At 31.4% G+C, this 16,947-nt stretch overlaps 5 protein-coding genes across 7 annotated transcripts; 3 read left to right on the top strand and 2 right to left on the bottom strand.

Annotated features, from left to right (window-relative positions):
• The first annotated feature begins 1,736 nt into the window (after positions 1–1,736).
• On the top strand, positions 1,737–6,163 carry LOC107270684 (cytochrome P450 4C1). Of its 2 annotated transcripts, XM_025087970.1 has the most exons (14): positions 1,737–1,861; positions 2,332–2,361; positions 2,721–2,896; positions 3,380–3,486; positions 3,881–3,971; positions 4,267–4,452; positions 4,527–4,596; positions 4,678–4,804; positions 4,906–4,972; positions 5,045–5,160; positions 5,232–5,300; positions 5,382–5,559; positions 5,633–5,812; positions 5,893–6,163. In XM_025087970.1, exons 3-14 carry the CDS (start codon positions 2,722–2,724, stop codon positions 6,078–6,080), a joined length of 1,554 nt encoding a protein of 517 aa, XP_024943738.1. In that variant the 5' UTR covers positions 1,737–1,861; positions 2,332–2,361; position 2,721; the 3' UTR covers positions 6,081–6,163. The 2 variants fall into 2 exon arrangements, with proteins under 2 accessions (XP_024943738.1, XP_015601401.1); XM_015745915.2 differs by lacking the exon at positions 2,332–2,361 and having other exon boundaries at positions 1,754–1,861.
• On the bottom strand, positions 6,151–9,732 carry LOC107270685 (glutathione synthetase-like). 2 transcript variants are annotated; one of them, XM_015745919.2, is made up of 12 exons: positions 9,604–9,732; positions 8,853–8,991; positions 8,561–8,744; positions 8,325–8,400; positions 8,095–8,228; positions 7,987–8,029; positions 7,665–7,738; positions 7,293–7,457; positions 7,037–7,190; positions 6,818–6,925; positions 6,460–6,737; positions 6,151–6,351 (listed from the first exon to the last, which is right to left on the bottom strand). In XM_015745919.2, exons 2-12 carry the CDS (start codon positions 8,950–8,952, stop codon positions 6,225–6,227), a joined length of 1,443 nt encoding a protein of 480 aa, XP_015601405.1. In that variant the 5' UTR covers positions 8,953–8,991; positions 9,604–9,732; the 3' UTR covers positions 6,151–6,224. The 2 variants fall into 2 exon arrangements, with proteins under 2 accessions (XP_015601405.1, XP_015601404.1); XM_015745918.2 differs by lacking the exon at positions 9,604–9,732 and having other exon boundaries at positions 8,853–9,224.
• Positions 9,733–9,759: 27 nt separating this feature from the next.
• On the top strand, positions 9,760–12,862 carry LOC107270686 (sphingolipid delta(4)-desaturase DES1). The gene is made up of 6 exons (XM_015745920.2): positions 9,760–9,978; positions 10,518–10,694; positions 11,088–11,227; positions 11,346–11,559; positions 11,637–11,848; positions 11,918–12,862. The coding sequence occupies exons 1-6, from the start codon at positions 9,897–9,899 to the stop codon at positions 12,056–12,058; spliced, it is 966 nt and encodes a 321-aa protein (XP_015601406.1). The 5' UTR covers positions 9,760–9,896; the 3' UTR covers positions 12,059–12,862.
• A 408-nt stretch (positions 12,863–13,270) lies between these two features.
• On the top strand, positions 13,271–14,706 carry LOC107270698 (protein SGT1 homolog). The gene is made up of 5 exons (XM_015745938.2): positions 13,271–13,464; positions 13,552–13,662; positions 13,749–13,950; positions 14,027–14,226; positions 14,411–14,706. Exons 1-5 carry the CDS (start codon positions 13,423–13,425, stop codon positions 14,516–14,518), a joined length of 663 nt encoding a protein of 220 aa, XP_015601424.1. The 5' UTR covers positions 13,271–13,422; the 3' UTR covers positions 14,519–14,706.
• LOC107270697 lies at positions 14,375–16,560 on the bottom strand. The gene is made up of 2 exons (XM_015745937.2): positions 16,289–16,560; positions 14,375–16,108 (listed from the first exon to the last, which is right to left on the bottom strand). Exons 1-2 carry the CDS (start codon positions 16,436–16,438, stop codon positions 15,278–15,280), a joined length of 981 nt encoding a protein of 326 aa, XP_015601423.1. The 5' UTR covers positions 16,439–16,560; the 3' UTR covers positions 14,375–15,277.
• Positions 16,561–16,947: the final 387 nt, after the last annotated feature.

Below are 16,947 nucleotides of genomic sequence, written 5' to 3'. Positions count from 1 at the left end.
TTCTACGACGTATTGCAAAAAATCAACTTGCAGGGTATGGCGATAGGCCGGTTTTCGAAGTCTTGGAGTCCTTTTTATTTCCGTTTGCTCAATATCCCCTGAGGGGTCAAGTACCAGTGACATCGAGTTAGAGAGGGTACCGTATATATAGCTCAGTTATGATAAGAAAAAAAAAAAAAAACCAGAATCAACTCCAGCCAAATTGCAATAGAAATATTTTTGTTGCACAGCTATCGGGAAAAAGGGGCTAAGCAATAAACTAAAAATCTTTCAAAATCCACTTGGCAGAAATATATATTTTATTGGTTAAAAATATGCTGATTTATAAACAATTAAATATTTCTAGAGACTCGTGTAAGATATCGAAGAAATAATGCGGATTCAAATTGTAGACCTGAAAGAAGCTTTAAAAAAGATTTCAAGAATAATTTTTATATCTCTAAGCGTTCTTGAGAAAGCTGGGGCATATAGAAAACACGTAGAAGCTTCCGAACTGATCTTTCTGCTTTTATCTTTTTTCTCTTATTTAATACTTCCATTTTTCATTATTATGTTGATTCTGTAGCGCAACCAATAAAAGTGACTGAAAACATTCTTGAATATTTTCACAATCCTGGTACTCGTCGTTTATTTCAAACGTTTCGAAATTGTAACAACCGTTTCCCATGTAATCGAGCAGGCCGAGAATGGCCGTCAGTAATGAGAAACCTGAAGACGGGGAATTGGAGATAGACGAAAGTATCATTCATGGGGTTGGAGTCGTCGATTCGTTGTAAGTATAAAAACTTGCCTTTTATTCGTAAAACAAGTTCCGAGCCTATATACATATTACGGTAAAAGAGAGTTCCAAAAATTGCCTTACTTTTAGACCTCTAGACGGGAATGACCTCTTGATCTAAAATTAGCGCCATTTACTTCGAATAAAAAAGTTTGATTGCTTATTACTAGCATAGCAAACTAAAAGGACATAAAATAGCGAGAAACAATTGACCTGCTAAATAAATAACTTTATATAATCCATAAAAATAACAATAGCCACTCCTTGAGAATTTTTTGATGCTACAACAATATAACATCAAGTTCAACAAGTTCCTCCAAGGTAAAACTATTTATACCTCTAATATGTAAAGTACCTCAAAGTACGAAAAAATGCTCTTCAAGGATAACGTGATACAAATGTATTTCTGAGAGAACATCAAGAATTCTTTTACACTGTACGTATGATGAATTAATTCCTTACATGAAAATGTATCGAATATACGACTGTCGAACCACCCAAGCCCTTGACCGACAATTCACTTCGAGATATATCGAAATTATTGAATTTATCAACAGAGTATAATTAGAACGATGATAAACTATATCGATTGGGGTCGACATTGAAAGGTATATAATGTTTTATATTTTTTTTTAGAAGAAAATGTATTCTCGCGATAAATTAAGCATAATAGTAGGAATATCGAACACTTATCGTTACACGTAATAACCTGACAGACGCAATCAAAACCTCGTTTAGATAGGGAATATTCATGTATTTAATCGATGAGGAACTACTGCATTAATCAAATTAAAGGTTACGCCATCCTATGTTATATTATAGATATGTGTAGTACGGATAAAAGCATATGTTTTATTTATTTATTTCATGAAAAATGTGTACACAAAGATGTATTTCCTTCTACACTTTACGTGACGTCAGTTCATATGTCATTTAGTATTCTGCTCGCTTTCAAAATGTAAAATATAATAGTGGGGACCATACCGCCCTTTCGCAGTGTCCAATAGTCAGTTGAAAGTCAGCGTCTGTAGAATAAGCTGCGCGGGATCTTCAAATTTATATAGTAGAAAGAAGTATAGGAAGGTAAGATACCTAAAAGTGGATTGTTAGATGCTAATTTCATTATCCAATATAGAATATTATGACAGACCATTTTTCTTTTTCATTTTAACTCTCGGCATGTCCAAAATTATTTTAATGCAATTTCTCGATGCTGCACTGTGTTATAAAAGAACATGTTCGTAAATTTCTATGTAAGATACGCATTCGTAGAAATATATATTGATCGTTCAAATTTATTAATGAGTAGATTATTTCGTTATTATTTTGAATTAAAAATCGTGTCCCATAGTCATTCGATAACATAAAAACAGCAATTGTTTATTCTCTCTACTTTTTATTCTGTCATCTATCGTTTAACGAATATAAGTCAACGAATATAATAAGTCATTATTCTACAGGAATATTATATGAAATCGAGAAATAGCAGAGAAATATATCTGTAAACTTTACACTGTAGTCATAACATTTCATGTCGATTTTCTTCCCCCTAGAACGAAACCTAATGTCTAGTCCAGCTTAAGGTAAGGCTACAAAGGATTAAAAGGAAAAATTAAAAAGTTCAAAAAAAAATTAAAATGATTGTTTTGACTTGTGAAATTTTCGTTTTAGTAGCATAAATCTATTTTACGTGAAAATCACTAGGGTTCACTAAACGATCTATGATTTGATTGCAAGAAGATGGAACGTGTATCGCATATAGTTGAATAGAGCTGATATTATTTTTAATGACAATTTTGTATATTTTATATTATGTAAATGACAAATTTGTATTATCACCAATATTTTTTTTAATTTTTCCTCTATTATCTTATTTATTCGATAGTATATCTCAATTCGTACATTCCTATAGAATTATCATGAGATAATCTATTGTTCATAGAATGGCGGTCTCCGTGACTGGACTGATCTTGTGCAGTGCAATTCTATGCGGTTTGATTTGGATTATATTGTATCATGTAAAAAGATTAAGAATGTACAAAGCAGCTGCAAAGTATCCGGGGCCTGTGGCCTGGCCTTTCCTTGGAAATGCATATTATTTCACAGGGAAGAACGAAGGTAAGGATAACTCATTCTGACACTCATAAAAAAAAAAACACTAGTCTAATCCAACTTTACATGGGTTGACCTTATACGCGATAAGTTTGCACAAAAACTCTTAGCTCTCTACACAAGAATCTATATTTAAAATAGTAACACGTAAAGTTAGCCCATACGGGCTTAGGTTCCATTCAAAAAATACTATTACAATGAAAAAAGTTATATTACGCAATTTTTCATATATTAGCCTTTAGAGGACCAGCCAGAACAACATTGGGTTCCGGAAGAACCCCAAAGATTCTACTCGACATTTCTTGTTCGTATATCTAGAAATTTTCAAAGTCACGATACTACTGCTTTTGGGCGAGAATAACCCTCTAAAGGTTAAACATCGAAAAAAAATATTAAAAAAAAATTTTTATTTTCCCTGAATCGTATTCTTAAATATTGTACAACCATCTTGCACTAGAAACGCCACTTATAATTATCTCCCTCTGTAAGATATTCTCAACAAAATCATCAAGCTAATGAATACCTATCCTTCGCCATTGCGTTTCTGGTTGGGACAACGTTTATTCTTTGCAGTCTACGATGCAGAAGAAATGAAGGTACACGGTTCTTTAAGTAAAATTCTAATTTACCAAGACTATAATATCATAACATATTACAAGTTACAACCATAATCATTACCATAGATCGCATGATATTATCGACAATGATCTCGTGAAAAATATAATTGCTCATAAAAGTCATATGGACTCATAAATACGTAATTAAAAAAAAAAAAAAAAAAAAAAACCAGAAGCAAAAACACATCTGAATCCATTTAACCTATGATTAAGTGTATCAGATATATGGGAATTACGAAATTAATAACGGGGATATTATCATTTGAATATTTTCGTAATGGTACTTGGATGACGTTTTTTGTGACCTTAATATAACATTGTTATTAAATTATAACCTTGATAATAATAACCCAAGTGCAAACTGGTTTTACAGACAGTTTTCCTCAGTCCTAAAACCATCGAAAAGGAAGATCTATATAAGTTTGCACGGCCTTGGCTCGGAACGGGATTATTTACAGCACCAGGTGAGTTTCTTCGAAGTTGAGGCAAACGTGCTTCAAGTACAAATTGGTCAATTACTATCAGCGGAAATGTCTAGAAATTCTACTGTATGCACGTGCGAAGCATTAATGACGAAATAGTCGACCGTCCCTTTTAATTACAATCCTAATAACGCATACTTGCCATTCTAGTATTTTAATCGCTAGTATGTTAATCAAGTCTAATGCGTTGACTTCTATTTACTTGTTGGAGCGAGGAATTATTTTTTCTTAATTTGGAAAACAATGCAAATATATATAATAATCTCGTTATTTACAGCATCGAAATGGCGGGTACATAGGAAATTGATACTGCCAACGTTTAATCAGAAAATACTTGAGTCTTTTGTGGAAGTATTCTCGGCACAATCTCAAATAATGGTTAAAAATATGGAGGTGGAAGTGGACGGAGAAGAATTTGACATATTTAACTACATATCACTTTGTACACTGGACATTATATGCGGTGGGTGATTATTTTAATTTTATAACTTAATATAACGCGGATGGTTCCTTGATTATTATTTTTTTTTAAATTAGAAACCGCTATGGGCGTCGCCGTAAAAGCTCAGACCGAACGGAATTCTCGTTATGTCGAATCTGCTAAAAGGTATAAAAATCCCAATATACAATTTTCACCGAGGCATCGATAACATTATTACACGTATATGAAATAATAACAAAATTACAGAGCTTTCGAAGTAATATTTACCAGAATGTTTAAAATATGGTTGCATCCCGATATTATTTTCAATCATACTCAACTTGGAGCGGATCAACGTACCTGTGTGGAATATTTGCACAGTTTGACGAACGATGTAAGAAAATATTTGGGTTTCAAGTATAGAACAAGATTTTGATTAGATACGTTAAGTAACAGCAATTGCATATGATAGTAAATAGAATGAATTGTTGGCAGGTAATACAAAAGAAGAAACAAACATTTCATCCAGTCAATGGCAAAATAGCTAATAGTGAGGTAGTAGGTGAGCATAAAATTTGACATACATTTAAACCAGTGAATCTTTTGATAAGCACGCTTCTTAATATATTTATAGAGAATCAACCGAATCAACGAAAAGCCTTCTTAGATTTATTGATGGAATTATCTAACAACGGTACAAAATTTACCGACGAGGAACTAAGAGAAGAAGTCGACACAATGATGATTGCAGTAAGAGTGTTTCTTTTTTTTTTCCTAGCGTCCACGATCAACGTGTACACGTTGAATGTATTATATTTTAGGGAAACGATACCACTGCTACTGTAAACTGCTTTGCGCTGCTGATGATGGCGAATTTCCCAGAAATACAGGTAAGAATTTTTCAATAATAAATCATCCATCCAACCTACTCGTATACGATGGAGAGTACACAGGTTTCTTATTTTTGACAGGACCGAGTTTATCAGGAGCTTTACGATATTTATGGTATGGACGATCCGGACGACTCACCAATAAAACATGAGGATTTACATCGCATGGAGTATTTAGAACGTGTCATCAAAGAAACTCTGCGACTTTTTCCAGTCGGACCGATTCTTGTACGACGTGTAGTCGATGATTTGAATATAGGCAAGTGGAAAATTCCATTCATGAATAATTTTGTTTTTATAAGAGATATTTAAAAAACAATAATGCGCTTCAGGAACACACACGTTACCAAAGGGTAGTTCCGTGGTTCTTGGAATATTTCACGTTCACAGAAGCGAAAAGTATTGGCCTGATCCACTGAAGTTTGATCCGGACAGATTTCTTCCTGAAGAAGTTGCAAAACGTCATCCTTTTGCTTTCACTCCATTCAGTGCAGGTCCGAGAAACTGTTTAGGTACGTGAATAATATATAAATTGTGAAAAGAAATTCAATTACAACTGGCACCTGAAATTGATGGTAACCTTACGTTTAAGGACTGAAGTATGCTATGATGGCTATGAAGGCATTATTAGGAACGGTACTCCGAAGATATATCATTAAGAAGGATCACATGACACCTATATCAGAAATGAAATTAAAGGCAGACGTTATGTTGAAACCAGTTGAGCCTATTAAATTCAGAATTGAAAGAAGAATCCCAAAAATTGGTTGTATCGACTAATCGTAATATTCCTGCTTATTGGCAATATACAAATTATGGACCGACGAACGAAAAATAAATTAATTATCAATTTTCTTTAAATATTAGTAGCATTTCTTTATTCTAAAATTCAAGTTATCTATAGATAAAAAAATATATGGCATTTTAAATAACGAGGTATGGGCTGTCTAATGCACCAATGCCCATTACAACTCCACCCTCAGTAGCCGTAGCCGGTTTGGTCCGTAAAACATGGCCTACTTGTTTGTTCACTTTTATTTCCTTTGCGTTACTGCAAAAATAAAAATGGTGCCACAGAAAAAATTCTTATTAACTTCTGCGCTCATTCACATATGATACATACTATGACGTAATATTACGATAGTAATTTATGTCTTACCCAATAATTATTCCATATATTCCAAGTTCGCACGTAAAATCTTGAACTTCACAGTTATTCATATCACCAGGACGTATTATATAATTTTTTTGTAATGGAGGATAAATGCGATCCATAAGAATCCAGGCTGTTCGTTCTTTTGATTCTTTCATACTATTCAACTGAGTTCGAATATTTTCATCGTAAACATTATTTCCACCTCCTTCACGTTGCGGCTTTAAAACGAACTTTCTCGGCTCTGCTAATGCCATATCAATTGCTTGATCCCCGTACTCATTCTGTTTAATAAATGACATACCTTATTATTCATTAAAGAAAATTATTTATAATTATTTGGTTCATAACCTGAGAAACTTACAAAATCCAAGGAATAAAGACCAGTGAAAATTTCTTGCACTTGACGTGCAATTGAACCATCTTTTATAAAATGATCTAAAGCACCTGGTTGAGCTAAAGCTTGTTGTACCTAGTAATTAAGTTTGCAGATTATTAATAATTGTTACATGTCATATAATACTCTGGTGAATGCTTATGAAAAATATATTTGACTATTGTGCTATATTATTTTGCGATATACCTTTTTAGTTCCGGCCAAATGGTAATGTATGGTCGGACATTTCATTGCTCGAGAACGTTCTATCAAAAGTCTTGCCGACCACTCACGTTCTGTTGGATAATCATTTGGTGTATAACCAGAGCGAAAATATACTACAGATATCACATTGTTTCCGCTGAAATGAAAACGATGAATTTAATGCTTATGATATGAAAACACATAATTGATAAAATTCATGAGCTTTTAAAAGGAATATGAACAAAGAGAAAATTATTACATTATTAATTCCTTATCAGGTCCCAGCTGCGCCTGCGATATAATTTCTGTTAAATTTTTCCTAATAATTCTTATTTTTGGATTCTGTCGTCTGATTTCAAATTCATGAAATCGTTGATCACATATGTTATGTGTCACGTTTTCCACCACGAACAATATCACAGCTCTGAAAAACGAAAAACAAATTTCGTGTAACGTACATGTACTTCGAGTGATCAAGGATTGAGTCTAGCGCCAAGTAAAGGCAACCGACAGTACAGGCAAGTGGCTGACTGTTATCTTTATCCGAAGCAAGTACTATACATGTCATAATAGATAACGCAATAGGGCGCTGCTTGACTATTGATGATATTTCATCCGAAATCAAACGTACTTCTCATTATTATATAATTTCCATGCTTCGATAAGTCCGGCACAAAGTCCGGATACGGCATTATTTTCTGGAACCTGAAAAAGTTTGTTTCTGTAACCGGAATAAAATATAGGTGTACATTAACAATGTTCATTTAACGGCATCTATTAAGTGCAAGCATTGTTATAATAATAATAAATCTACCATTATGCTATTGAAAGTATCAGAAATAGTGGAAATGGTGATTTATTAAATTTTATAAAACTTATACAAAAGTGGAGAAAAATATGGTAGAAAAAAACTGTTAGAAATAGATGAATATACAATATAAGAAATTACTTACGTTTATTAATTTATCCGAATGTTCCAGTTCTGTTAAAATATATCTGAGGGGAATTATAAGGATTATAATTGAGACATTCAAGTTACAAGTACATTGCAAATATAATACCTATGAAATTGTGTTACTCTTGTAGCTATGCCAGCAAAGCTGGATGCAATTGTATTTAATTCGATTTGTTTTATCTTAGAATCTTCAATACCATGCAGCATGTAATCGGAACGGAGTAAACCAATGCTAATATCCTATAACGTAACATAATTTTAATACTCAAGATTGTTTAAGAAAACCAAACAAATTGATTACTTGCACTAAGAAAACGATATTTATGAATCACATACCTGTGCTAGACCTTCCGCATGCACTGTTTCATAAATATGAAATAGTTTAGCTGAGAATTCATCCACTGCAATCGTACTAAAAGAAAAATATTAAATATACAATGCATTATTGCGTATTTCAATTATATCAATGAATGATATGAATAAATTTTAAATGCTTAGTATATATATTAAAAAATAATGAAATAGAATACGCAAGAGGAAAGTATTTAATGTATATAATGTTTTCCACTCACCTAGCCAATGTTTTTTTAAGAAAATCATAGTCATGGGCAACTATGTGCATTAGTTTGTTTAATATTTTTTGGACTTGTATAGCCTTTTCGAATTCTTGTTTTGGAAAGCTTGTTGGTAATAAAAGAAATGGAGCAATTTGTACATTATCCTTTGTGAAATGTTCCTTTGATCTCATACTGATACCTAGCAACAAACAAAGCATGTGTTTTGATCAAATTATGTTTTCTCTAAATATACCATTCGCCTTATATTAACAACAACTTGTTGTATATCGTAAGATAAATGTTTTACCATGCATAAGAGCCCAATCCTTTGCTTTTTCTACAGTTTCTGTCAACACTTCCTTCTCCAAAGGCAGATCAATGCAATATTGTAGACACGAGGAATGCATGTTGTACTAATTATTCACCTATTTATTAAAAACTAATATCTAAAACAAAATTACGACGTTTCAGGCAAGTCACACCGATTAAGCAACACGCGCGATGACAATCACTATCTAAAATGTACGAGACAAGCGTAGTGAGAATAGTATAAATACGTGAAAGAACAAATCATTGTAACCAATAAGGGTATCAAATTCTAATCCGATTATTTATAGATAAACGTTTCCGTGGGAGGTACTATGGTTTTTTCTTACATATAACCTCGAACGTCATACGTCATACATTCATTGATATATGTGTATATATATATATATTACAAAATATTACAGAACATGAAATCATGTGTATGTAGTTGATATGAATGTCAGAATTAACTTATCTACATCAAGTCATATGAAAATAAAATAGTTTCTACAATTTACATAATTACACATAATTAATTATTGCATAATTCAATATATCAGAAATCAAAGTACGATAGTCGAAATACTGTAAGATACAACCAAAATTAAATTGTAAAATGTAGTCCTTATATTATTTAGTAGTTCTTATTTAGACGATGAATCTAATGTTAAATATAGCAAAATACGTAATTAATAATTGTCATGCAAATTAATGGGACGCATCAAGCTGGAATCGGTTATATCAAATCTTACCTGTGAATTATGCACAAAAAGTTAGTTAAATAAGCTGTTTATCACGTAATAACAAACAAATTCAGCGCCAGCTTTTATTCCAGTTACAGTATGAGTCTCCTGATGGCGCGTATTGCGTACGTAAGAACTTTCTAAAGTAATAAGTATTCTATCTTGACGTATCGCCCTAACTATGGCCGCAATGTGGAATATATGATAATACTTAGCCGGTATTTCATACGTTCCTGTATCAGCGTGGTATCAGCTAACAGTAGTTAATCATTTAATTATAACCAAGCTTGTGAATATCAAACATGGGCCAGCACGTTTCTAGGTCAGATTTTGAGTGGATTTATACGGAAGAGCCTCACGCCAGTCGACGAAAAATAATTTTAGGTATGAAACCAAAATATTAGTTAACGTGTTGATTGAAAATCCTGATAACTAACAAGCATTTAAAGCTCCAAATTAAATGTATCAATTTACTAGCTGTTATGCTGTTAGAGATTTATTGTTAAAAGACATAAATAACCAAATTGATCTATATTTTATTAATCGGTAAATTGCATCAATAGGATAATTTAATTCAATTTTTATCTACAAATGATGTCAGTCCTCTTTTTGAAAGGTGGTGATCAGAATATTAAGTAGAATATATGCAATATCAAAAGTGGGCGTAAAACGTTATTCGGATCCAGTAATAAAGTTTTTTCTTTTTAAAAATATTACACAGAAATATTTCTATTCATTTATTGAAACTACAATTTTTGTATTTATATGAAGATCGAATTTCTTTACTTCATATGTATACTACTTGCAAAGACGGCTTGAGAAAAATTTGAGGAACATAACTTCATGACTTCTTATATATGACTCATAAATGTTTGATAAGAACGTGTAACTTATGCTTTATAAAACCATTTTTTCTGATGCAGAGAAATATCCACAGATAAAGAAATTGTTTGGTTACGATCCAAACTTCAAATGGGTAGTAACAGCAATGGTTTTGGTACAATTTCTATCTATGTTTATAGTTAAGGATTTGAACTATCCTTTACTTCTATTATTGGCATACTGTATTGGTGGTGTTATTAACCATTCTCTTATGCTGGGTAAGCAGTCCTTATGATTTTGTAAGCTATCAAATGTATTATAAGTAGTTAATGTACTATGTACATTTTTTTTCACAAACCAAATTTCATACTAATATAATATAGGTACAAGTACACTGACTAAGATTGGAAATATATGCATGTACATTCTGTGAAAATTAATGTATAGTACTCAACTTATAAGAAAGATTAATAATAATTAAGTTATCTGGCATATATGATGTTAGTCACATACATGATATCTGTATAGTTTCTACACATAAATTTATGATAGGTACACAGTTTTTCTGATGATTTTATCAATAGAAAATTCTAAATTTAGGATCATATTTGTAGAAATATTTTTAAGAGCTCAATTTTTATACACAAGGATTTATTGTTATAATTTTTTAGCTATACATGAGATATCGCACAATCTTGCTTTTGGTCACTCAAGACCTATGGCAAATAGGGTCTTTGGAATGTTTGCAAATTTACCAATTGGTATTCCGATATCAATTAGTTTCAAGAAGTATCATCTTGAACATCACAGAGTAAGTTTATTACGAACATTATATTCTTCTTAGTAAAAACCTGTGTAGAATCTTCTATCATATTTATACATGTAATCTCCTATGTTATTACAAGTATCTGTAAGATTTGTTTTTACAGTATCAAGGGGACGAAAAGTTAGATACAGATTTACCAACTTTACTGGAAGCTAAGTTATTTTGTACTACATTTGGAAAGTTTTGCTGGGTGTGTTTGCAACCATTTTTTTATGCTTTTCGACCTCTAGTCACATACCCAAAAGTGCCAACGACACTAGAGTATATAAACTTAGGCATCCAATTACTATTTGATGCTGTTGTATGGTATTTTCTTGGTAAGATACTTTGAAAATTGAAAATTTCATTTTAACATTTTCCTAACAATATTAATATTTATAATATATTGTTTCAGGTGGAAAAGTATTAGTCTATTTAATTGTTGGCTCTGTAATGGCAATGGGCTTGCATCCAGTCGCAGGACATTTTATTTCTGAACATTATATGTACAAAAAAGGTTATGAGACATACAGCTATTATGGACCGTTAAATTTCATTACATTCAATGTGGGATATCATAACGAGCACCATGACTTCCCTGCTGTACCAGGTTCCAGGTTACCGGAAGTACGTATTCTGAATTTAATACACTTTATAAAATTTTCTAACTGTATATTATTAATTTATATTATTCAGGTAAAGCGAATAGCTTCTGAATTTTACGATGATTTACCACAACATAATTCTTGGGTATCCGTTCTGTATGATTTCGTAATGGATCCCGATATTGGACCTTATGCACGAATTAAAAGGAAGCACAGAGGCCTATCTTCTTAAAGCTATTATTAGAGACGCTTGTATAGTTGTATAAGTATAATCAAAACGGTGATGTTTTGTACCTAATTGTTATGAACGCTGAGAAATGAGATTCTACCGTATGCGGTATTTATCCTATTCTGTTACCGTCTTCTACCAAAAATCTATTTTCCCATTGAAGATCCTGTATTATATTCAGGAACAATGTATTTGCGATATTTCATGACTAGGTTGCAGAATTAAGTTTACAAACTTCCAGTATGAATAAAATTTAACATGTCACAACGATGTTCTGTCAAAATTGTTACTGGACATTCTACATATTTTTCTAAGCAATGATTACAAATCTGTTAAAAATATAATTATTATAGGTGTGTTTTCTTTTACATATTTTGAAGCACATTGATCTGGCTTTATAAAATTGCATTGCACTGTGATGTCTAGTAGTAGTAATAATATTTTGAAACTTCTTTAGAAATATTGTATTTTGTGAGTTGTCAAGGGAAATCTGTTGATGGTTAATTTCTGGAGTGAGAATGGCCATAAATATGTAGTGTAATAACTGCAACAAGTATTATGTGACTCCTGTAGAGTAAATTATTTGACAAAATGTGTGTTCAAGAATTTGCCATTCAGTTACAGGTTCTAGTCAGTTTGAGAACATCTCGTTTGTTAATTCAATGCGATATTATGCAGTCTCAACAAGATTTTTCGGACATACAATGTTGTTTCAAAGAACCTGTCATATTGCTCTTCACTGTACATTATACTCTTCTAGAATATTATATGATGTATGTTAATTATTAATAAATCGACAAGTACGAATTCAATCAAAATAATTAAGCTGTCAATATACATATGTATGTATGTACACTTCAAACTAGCACCAAATAATATAAAAAATGTACAAATATATTATATTATCTATATTTCTACATAGTTATTTATCTAATAAAAATTATTACCGAAAATCATTTGTGATTCTTTACGTCAGTTTATCACACTTATATGATCATAGATATAAAGAAACTTTATAAATGTTATTATTGTATATTGATTGATACGGGTAAGTAGGTCTTAAATCGCTGTAATGCGTGAATATTGTGTCATTGCAAACAAATTCTTACATTGTTTTTCGTCTGTTGGTTGTCATCAAAATATTTATTGTTACCAACGAAGGCCATTGCTTATCTGAAAACTTTAAATATTCGCGGCAACGTGAGTGCCCTCAATTGTCAAGGTCTCAATTCTCTGTTGAGATTGTGTTGTGACTTTTCGAGAAAGTACGTAATATTTCGAAAAATACATGACTGTAATCCAATGACTTTTGCATGATTGAAGTTGTTCTGCGGATTTTGCAGCGAATAAAACTGTACAAAGCTTAAATGGCTACTGGGGATGCAACATCCAAAATGCCAGAAAATGAAGTAAGTATTGAAAATATATAAATCGGTTGTGAACAAATAACGCAAAAACGGAATTTTCTTTATTTTACAATATAAATTTTCTCCTAGTTGCCAGCTCCAAAAATAAAACACGATTGGTATCAAACGGAGACGCATGTTATTTTAACAATTCTTGCCAAAAATGCGGAGAATATTAAAGTTTCCTACGGTGAAAGGACGGTAAGTTTTATTGAGGTTAAATGCTATTTTATTGTAACTACTACTAATATACTGCTCGAATTTTACAAGACTTTATATTACTTTAGCTAAGTGTATCTGCGAAATTGCCTTCAGGCAATGATTATAGTCTCGAATTAGATTTAGCACATCACATAGTGCCAGATCAGTGTTCATACAAAGTGGTTCCCTCCAAGATAGAAGTTAAATTGAAAAAGCGTGATGGTCTTAGATGGAATGTTCTTGAGGGGAATCCTGTTATTCAAGACCCTGTTCAACCTATTCCGCAAGGTACTTGATTTTAACATTAGAGTAATATTGAAGAATATATATGACAAACTTATTTATAATGAATTTATTCTGACAGAAATTTTGCAAGCTGGAAATAAACCACCAAAGTATCCAAGTTCGAGTAAAAAGTCAAAAGACTGGGATAAGGTTGAAAAAGAAATAGAAAAACAAGAAGCTGAGGAAAAACCAGAAGGTGAAGCTGCTCTCAATGCTTTATTTCAACAAATATATGGAACTGGCTCGGATGAAGTTAGACGTGCGATGAATAAATCCTTCGTAAGTATTATATGACATTAATTACACATTAGTAAAGCAAGTTTTTAATATTTTTACGAATTAGTAATAATGTTAGGTGAAATTTGAATGCATTAATATAATATTAATGACTGGAAAGATTAATTATAATGGATAAATTAAAATATAATTTATGTTTAAATCATATTTTATTTCTTCGAAACAGCAAGAATCTGGTGGGACAGTGTTGAGTACAAACTGGTCAGAAGTAGGTAAAGGTAAAGTGGAAAAAAAGCCTCCAGATGGTATGGAATGGAAAACATGGGACTCATAAACTTGGTTTTCAATGATAGATGAATACTATGACTGAAACTGTATCTATCTTACAACCGTGTTATAATTTCATTATATTGCACATATATGAAGCATAGTGAATCGAAATTTTGTATTTTTGGTGATCTTTCATAATCAGTTAACATTGTAATTTGAATGTTACTTCTGATAAATTATTTAAATATCTGACATGTGGTTTGTTATTTTACAATTATTTTACTTATCCATACATGAGAAATTCTTCTTAAAAGAATTTAAAGTACACGTACATCAAATATATCTAACGAAATTGTGTAAAATTTTTAATCTAGTATAATAAAGTTCAGTAAGAGAATACATGTTTTAACACTCATAACATGTATTGTTTTAGAGATTGACATTGTGAATATTCTTGTTCAATTGCGTTTATTTATATTTTTGTAAATTTAACATTGTAAACCAGCAATTTGTTAAATAACACAAATGTACTTTGAAAAAAATCATAAAATCTACGTAATCAGTTATCATATATCATATTTTATTTCTCGTCAAATTGACGTTAAATTTCCTTAAAATGAAGCGGTGAATATACAAAAAACATTTTGTTTATAATCACAAAATTGAGTACCATTGTTGTCTCCTATACAGTTAGCTCTCTTATTGAGCCTTTTTAAGCTATAACACAGTACGATGTGAATATAAATGCCATAGTTGATCATATGACTAATTACTGTACTTTGACAAGTAACAATAGCAAATATGATACAATTACATTTCCATGTTAAACACCAAAAAATTTGGATAAAAAAATTATAGACAATATACTAGCAGTAACAATAGAAAATTTACTAAATTGAGGTGCCAATTCTTCCACATAGGTAGTGATAGATGGGGAACTAACATTTGTTTCGTGATTTAGTTGTGACAGAGTTTCAATTGAATTACCAATTAAGTTTTCCTCTGTTGCAAGGATTAATTTTTGTATGTCAATTATTTTGTTATCAAAGTGTGATATAATTTCAACCTGTTTTTTACTTGAATTATTTATCAAGTTTTTTTCTGTATCAGCAATAAGATTTCGTACATCAGTTATCCGTCTATTATTATATATCATAGATCCAGTTAAAGATACTATTGCTAACACTGCTGATGCAAGAATTGATAAATACTTATATTTTTGAGCATTCATAGCTTGACTATCGTGATACTCTTTAATAGCTGTAGCTAATTGCGTAAAATAGTCTCTTTCTTCATTTTCTAGTAATAGTAGTTTTTTATTCATTGCTGCTTGCTCTTGTAAACTTTTGTTCTCCAATATAGTAAGTTGGACATATTTAGGATCATCGCGCCTTGTTTGTACTAATTCTCCATAAACCTCTCTTAATTTATCATTTATTATTGAAACTTGACGAGTCAGATCCCTACGTTGTTCTTGGCACTTGAACAAAATATCTTGAACACGAATAACATGCTGCTTTGCAACCTCCACTGTATCCAAGCCTGTCAATTGCTGATACCATTGCCACCAATTGACAAGTCGTTGTGGCAATGGGCTTGCGGGTTGCAAGGAAGCAGCTCGTAAGTCTTGAATTATGGTGGTTCCATTGACTTGCTGAAATGCATTATCGAATAAAAAAAATTAATAATATTGTATTTACATGGAGGTGCAAAGGAATAAATCTGTATTGCCTACAACAGATCAAATTATACATGCTGCTCTAGTCTTTAATTGCGAGTGTCAAGAGTTACACTGGAATTATTGTACAACAATGAATCAACAAAAATTAAATACCTTAACAACATTATCGTACTTTGTAGATGCAAGTGACCTCATAGTAATTAACTTGGATTGTGCATTTTCGATGGCAGCATTATATATCATTGGCGATTTATTTACTGCTCTCGTTATTACTTCTAAAACTTTTCGCGAGTTACCAGCCATAATAATGTTTAATATAATAATTATATTAAAAGAAGTTATGTCAAGTTCATTATTTTACACTAAACCGGTCCAAACGCATGGATTAGGTTAGGTTTAATTATGTCATATGCACAGTTAGCAGAACAACATAAACTATACATACGTCAGTACTACTCTTCCGCATGCGCAACTCAAAAATAGTGCATTACATTATTACCAATTGTTACATTAACGCATTGTTCATAACTTGAATGAGATTACTCTTTACTTTAGTACTTACTATTAAGAATTCTAAGCATAATGGTGTATAAATTTTAAGTCCCATTTTTAATTAATACAATTACTATAGTTCATAATCATTTTTAATGCAATGGCAATTTTAAAGCAATTTCAAAAGTATTTCTTTAATAATAAATACATTTTCTATTTCAGTTTTAATTGTATGAAGTAGTATGTAATCATACTTCATATGAAACAATATTAATTTAAAAAATTTCTATTTAATGTCAAAGACGTTTGCGGTTAAGTAA

Source organism: Cephus cinctus, unplaced genomic scaffold (assembly GCF_000341935.2).
Source record: "Cephus cinctus unplaced genomic scaffold, Ccin1 Ccin1_scaffold0806, whole genome shotgun sequence".
NCBI classification, from domain to species: Eukaryota; Metazoa; Arthropoda; class Insecta; order Hymenoptera; family Cephidae; genus Cephus; species Cephus cinctus.
This window is presented reverse-complemented; position numbering and strand designations above follow the sequence as displayed.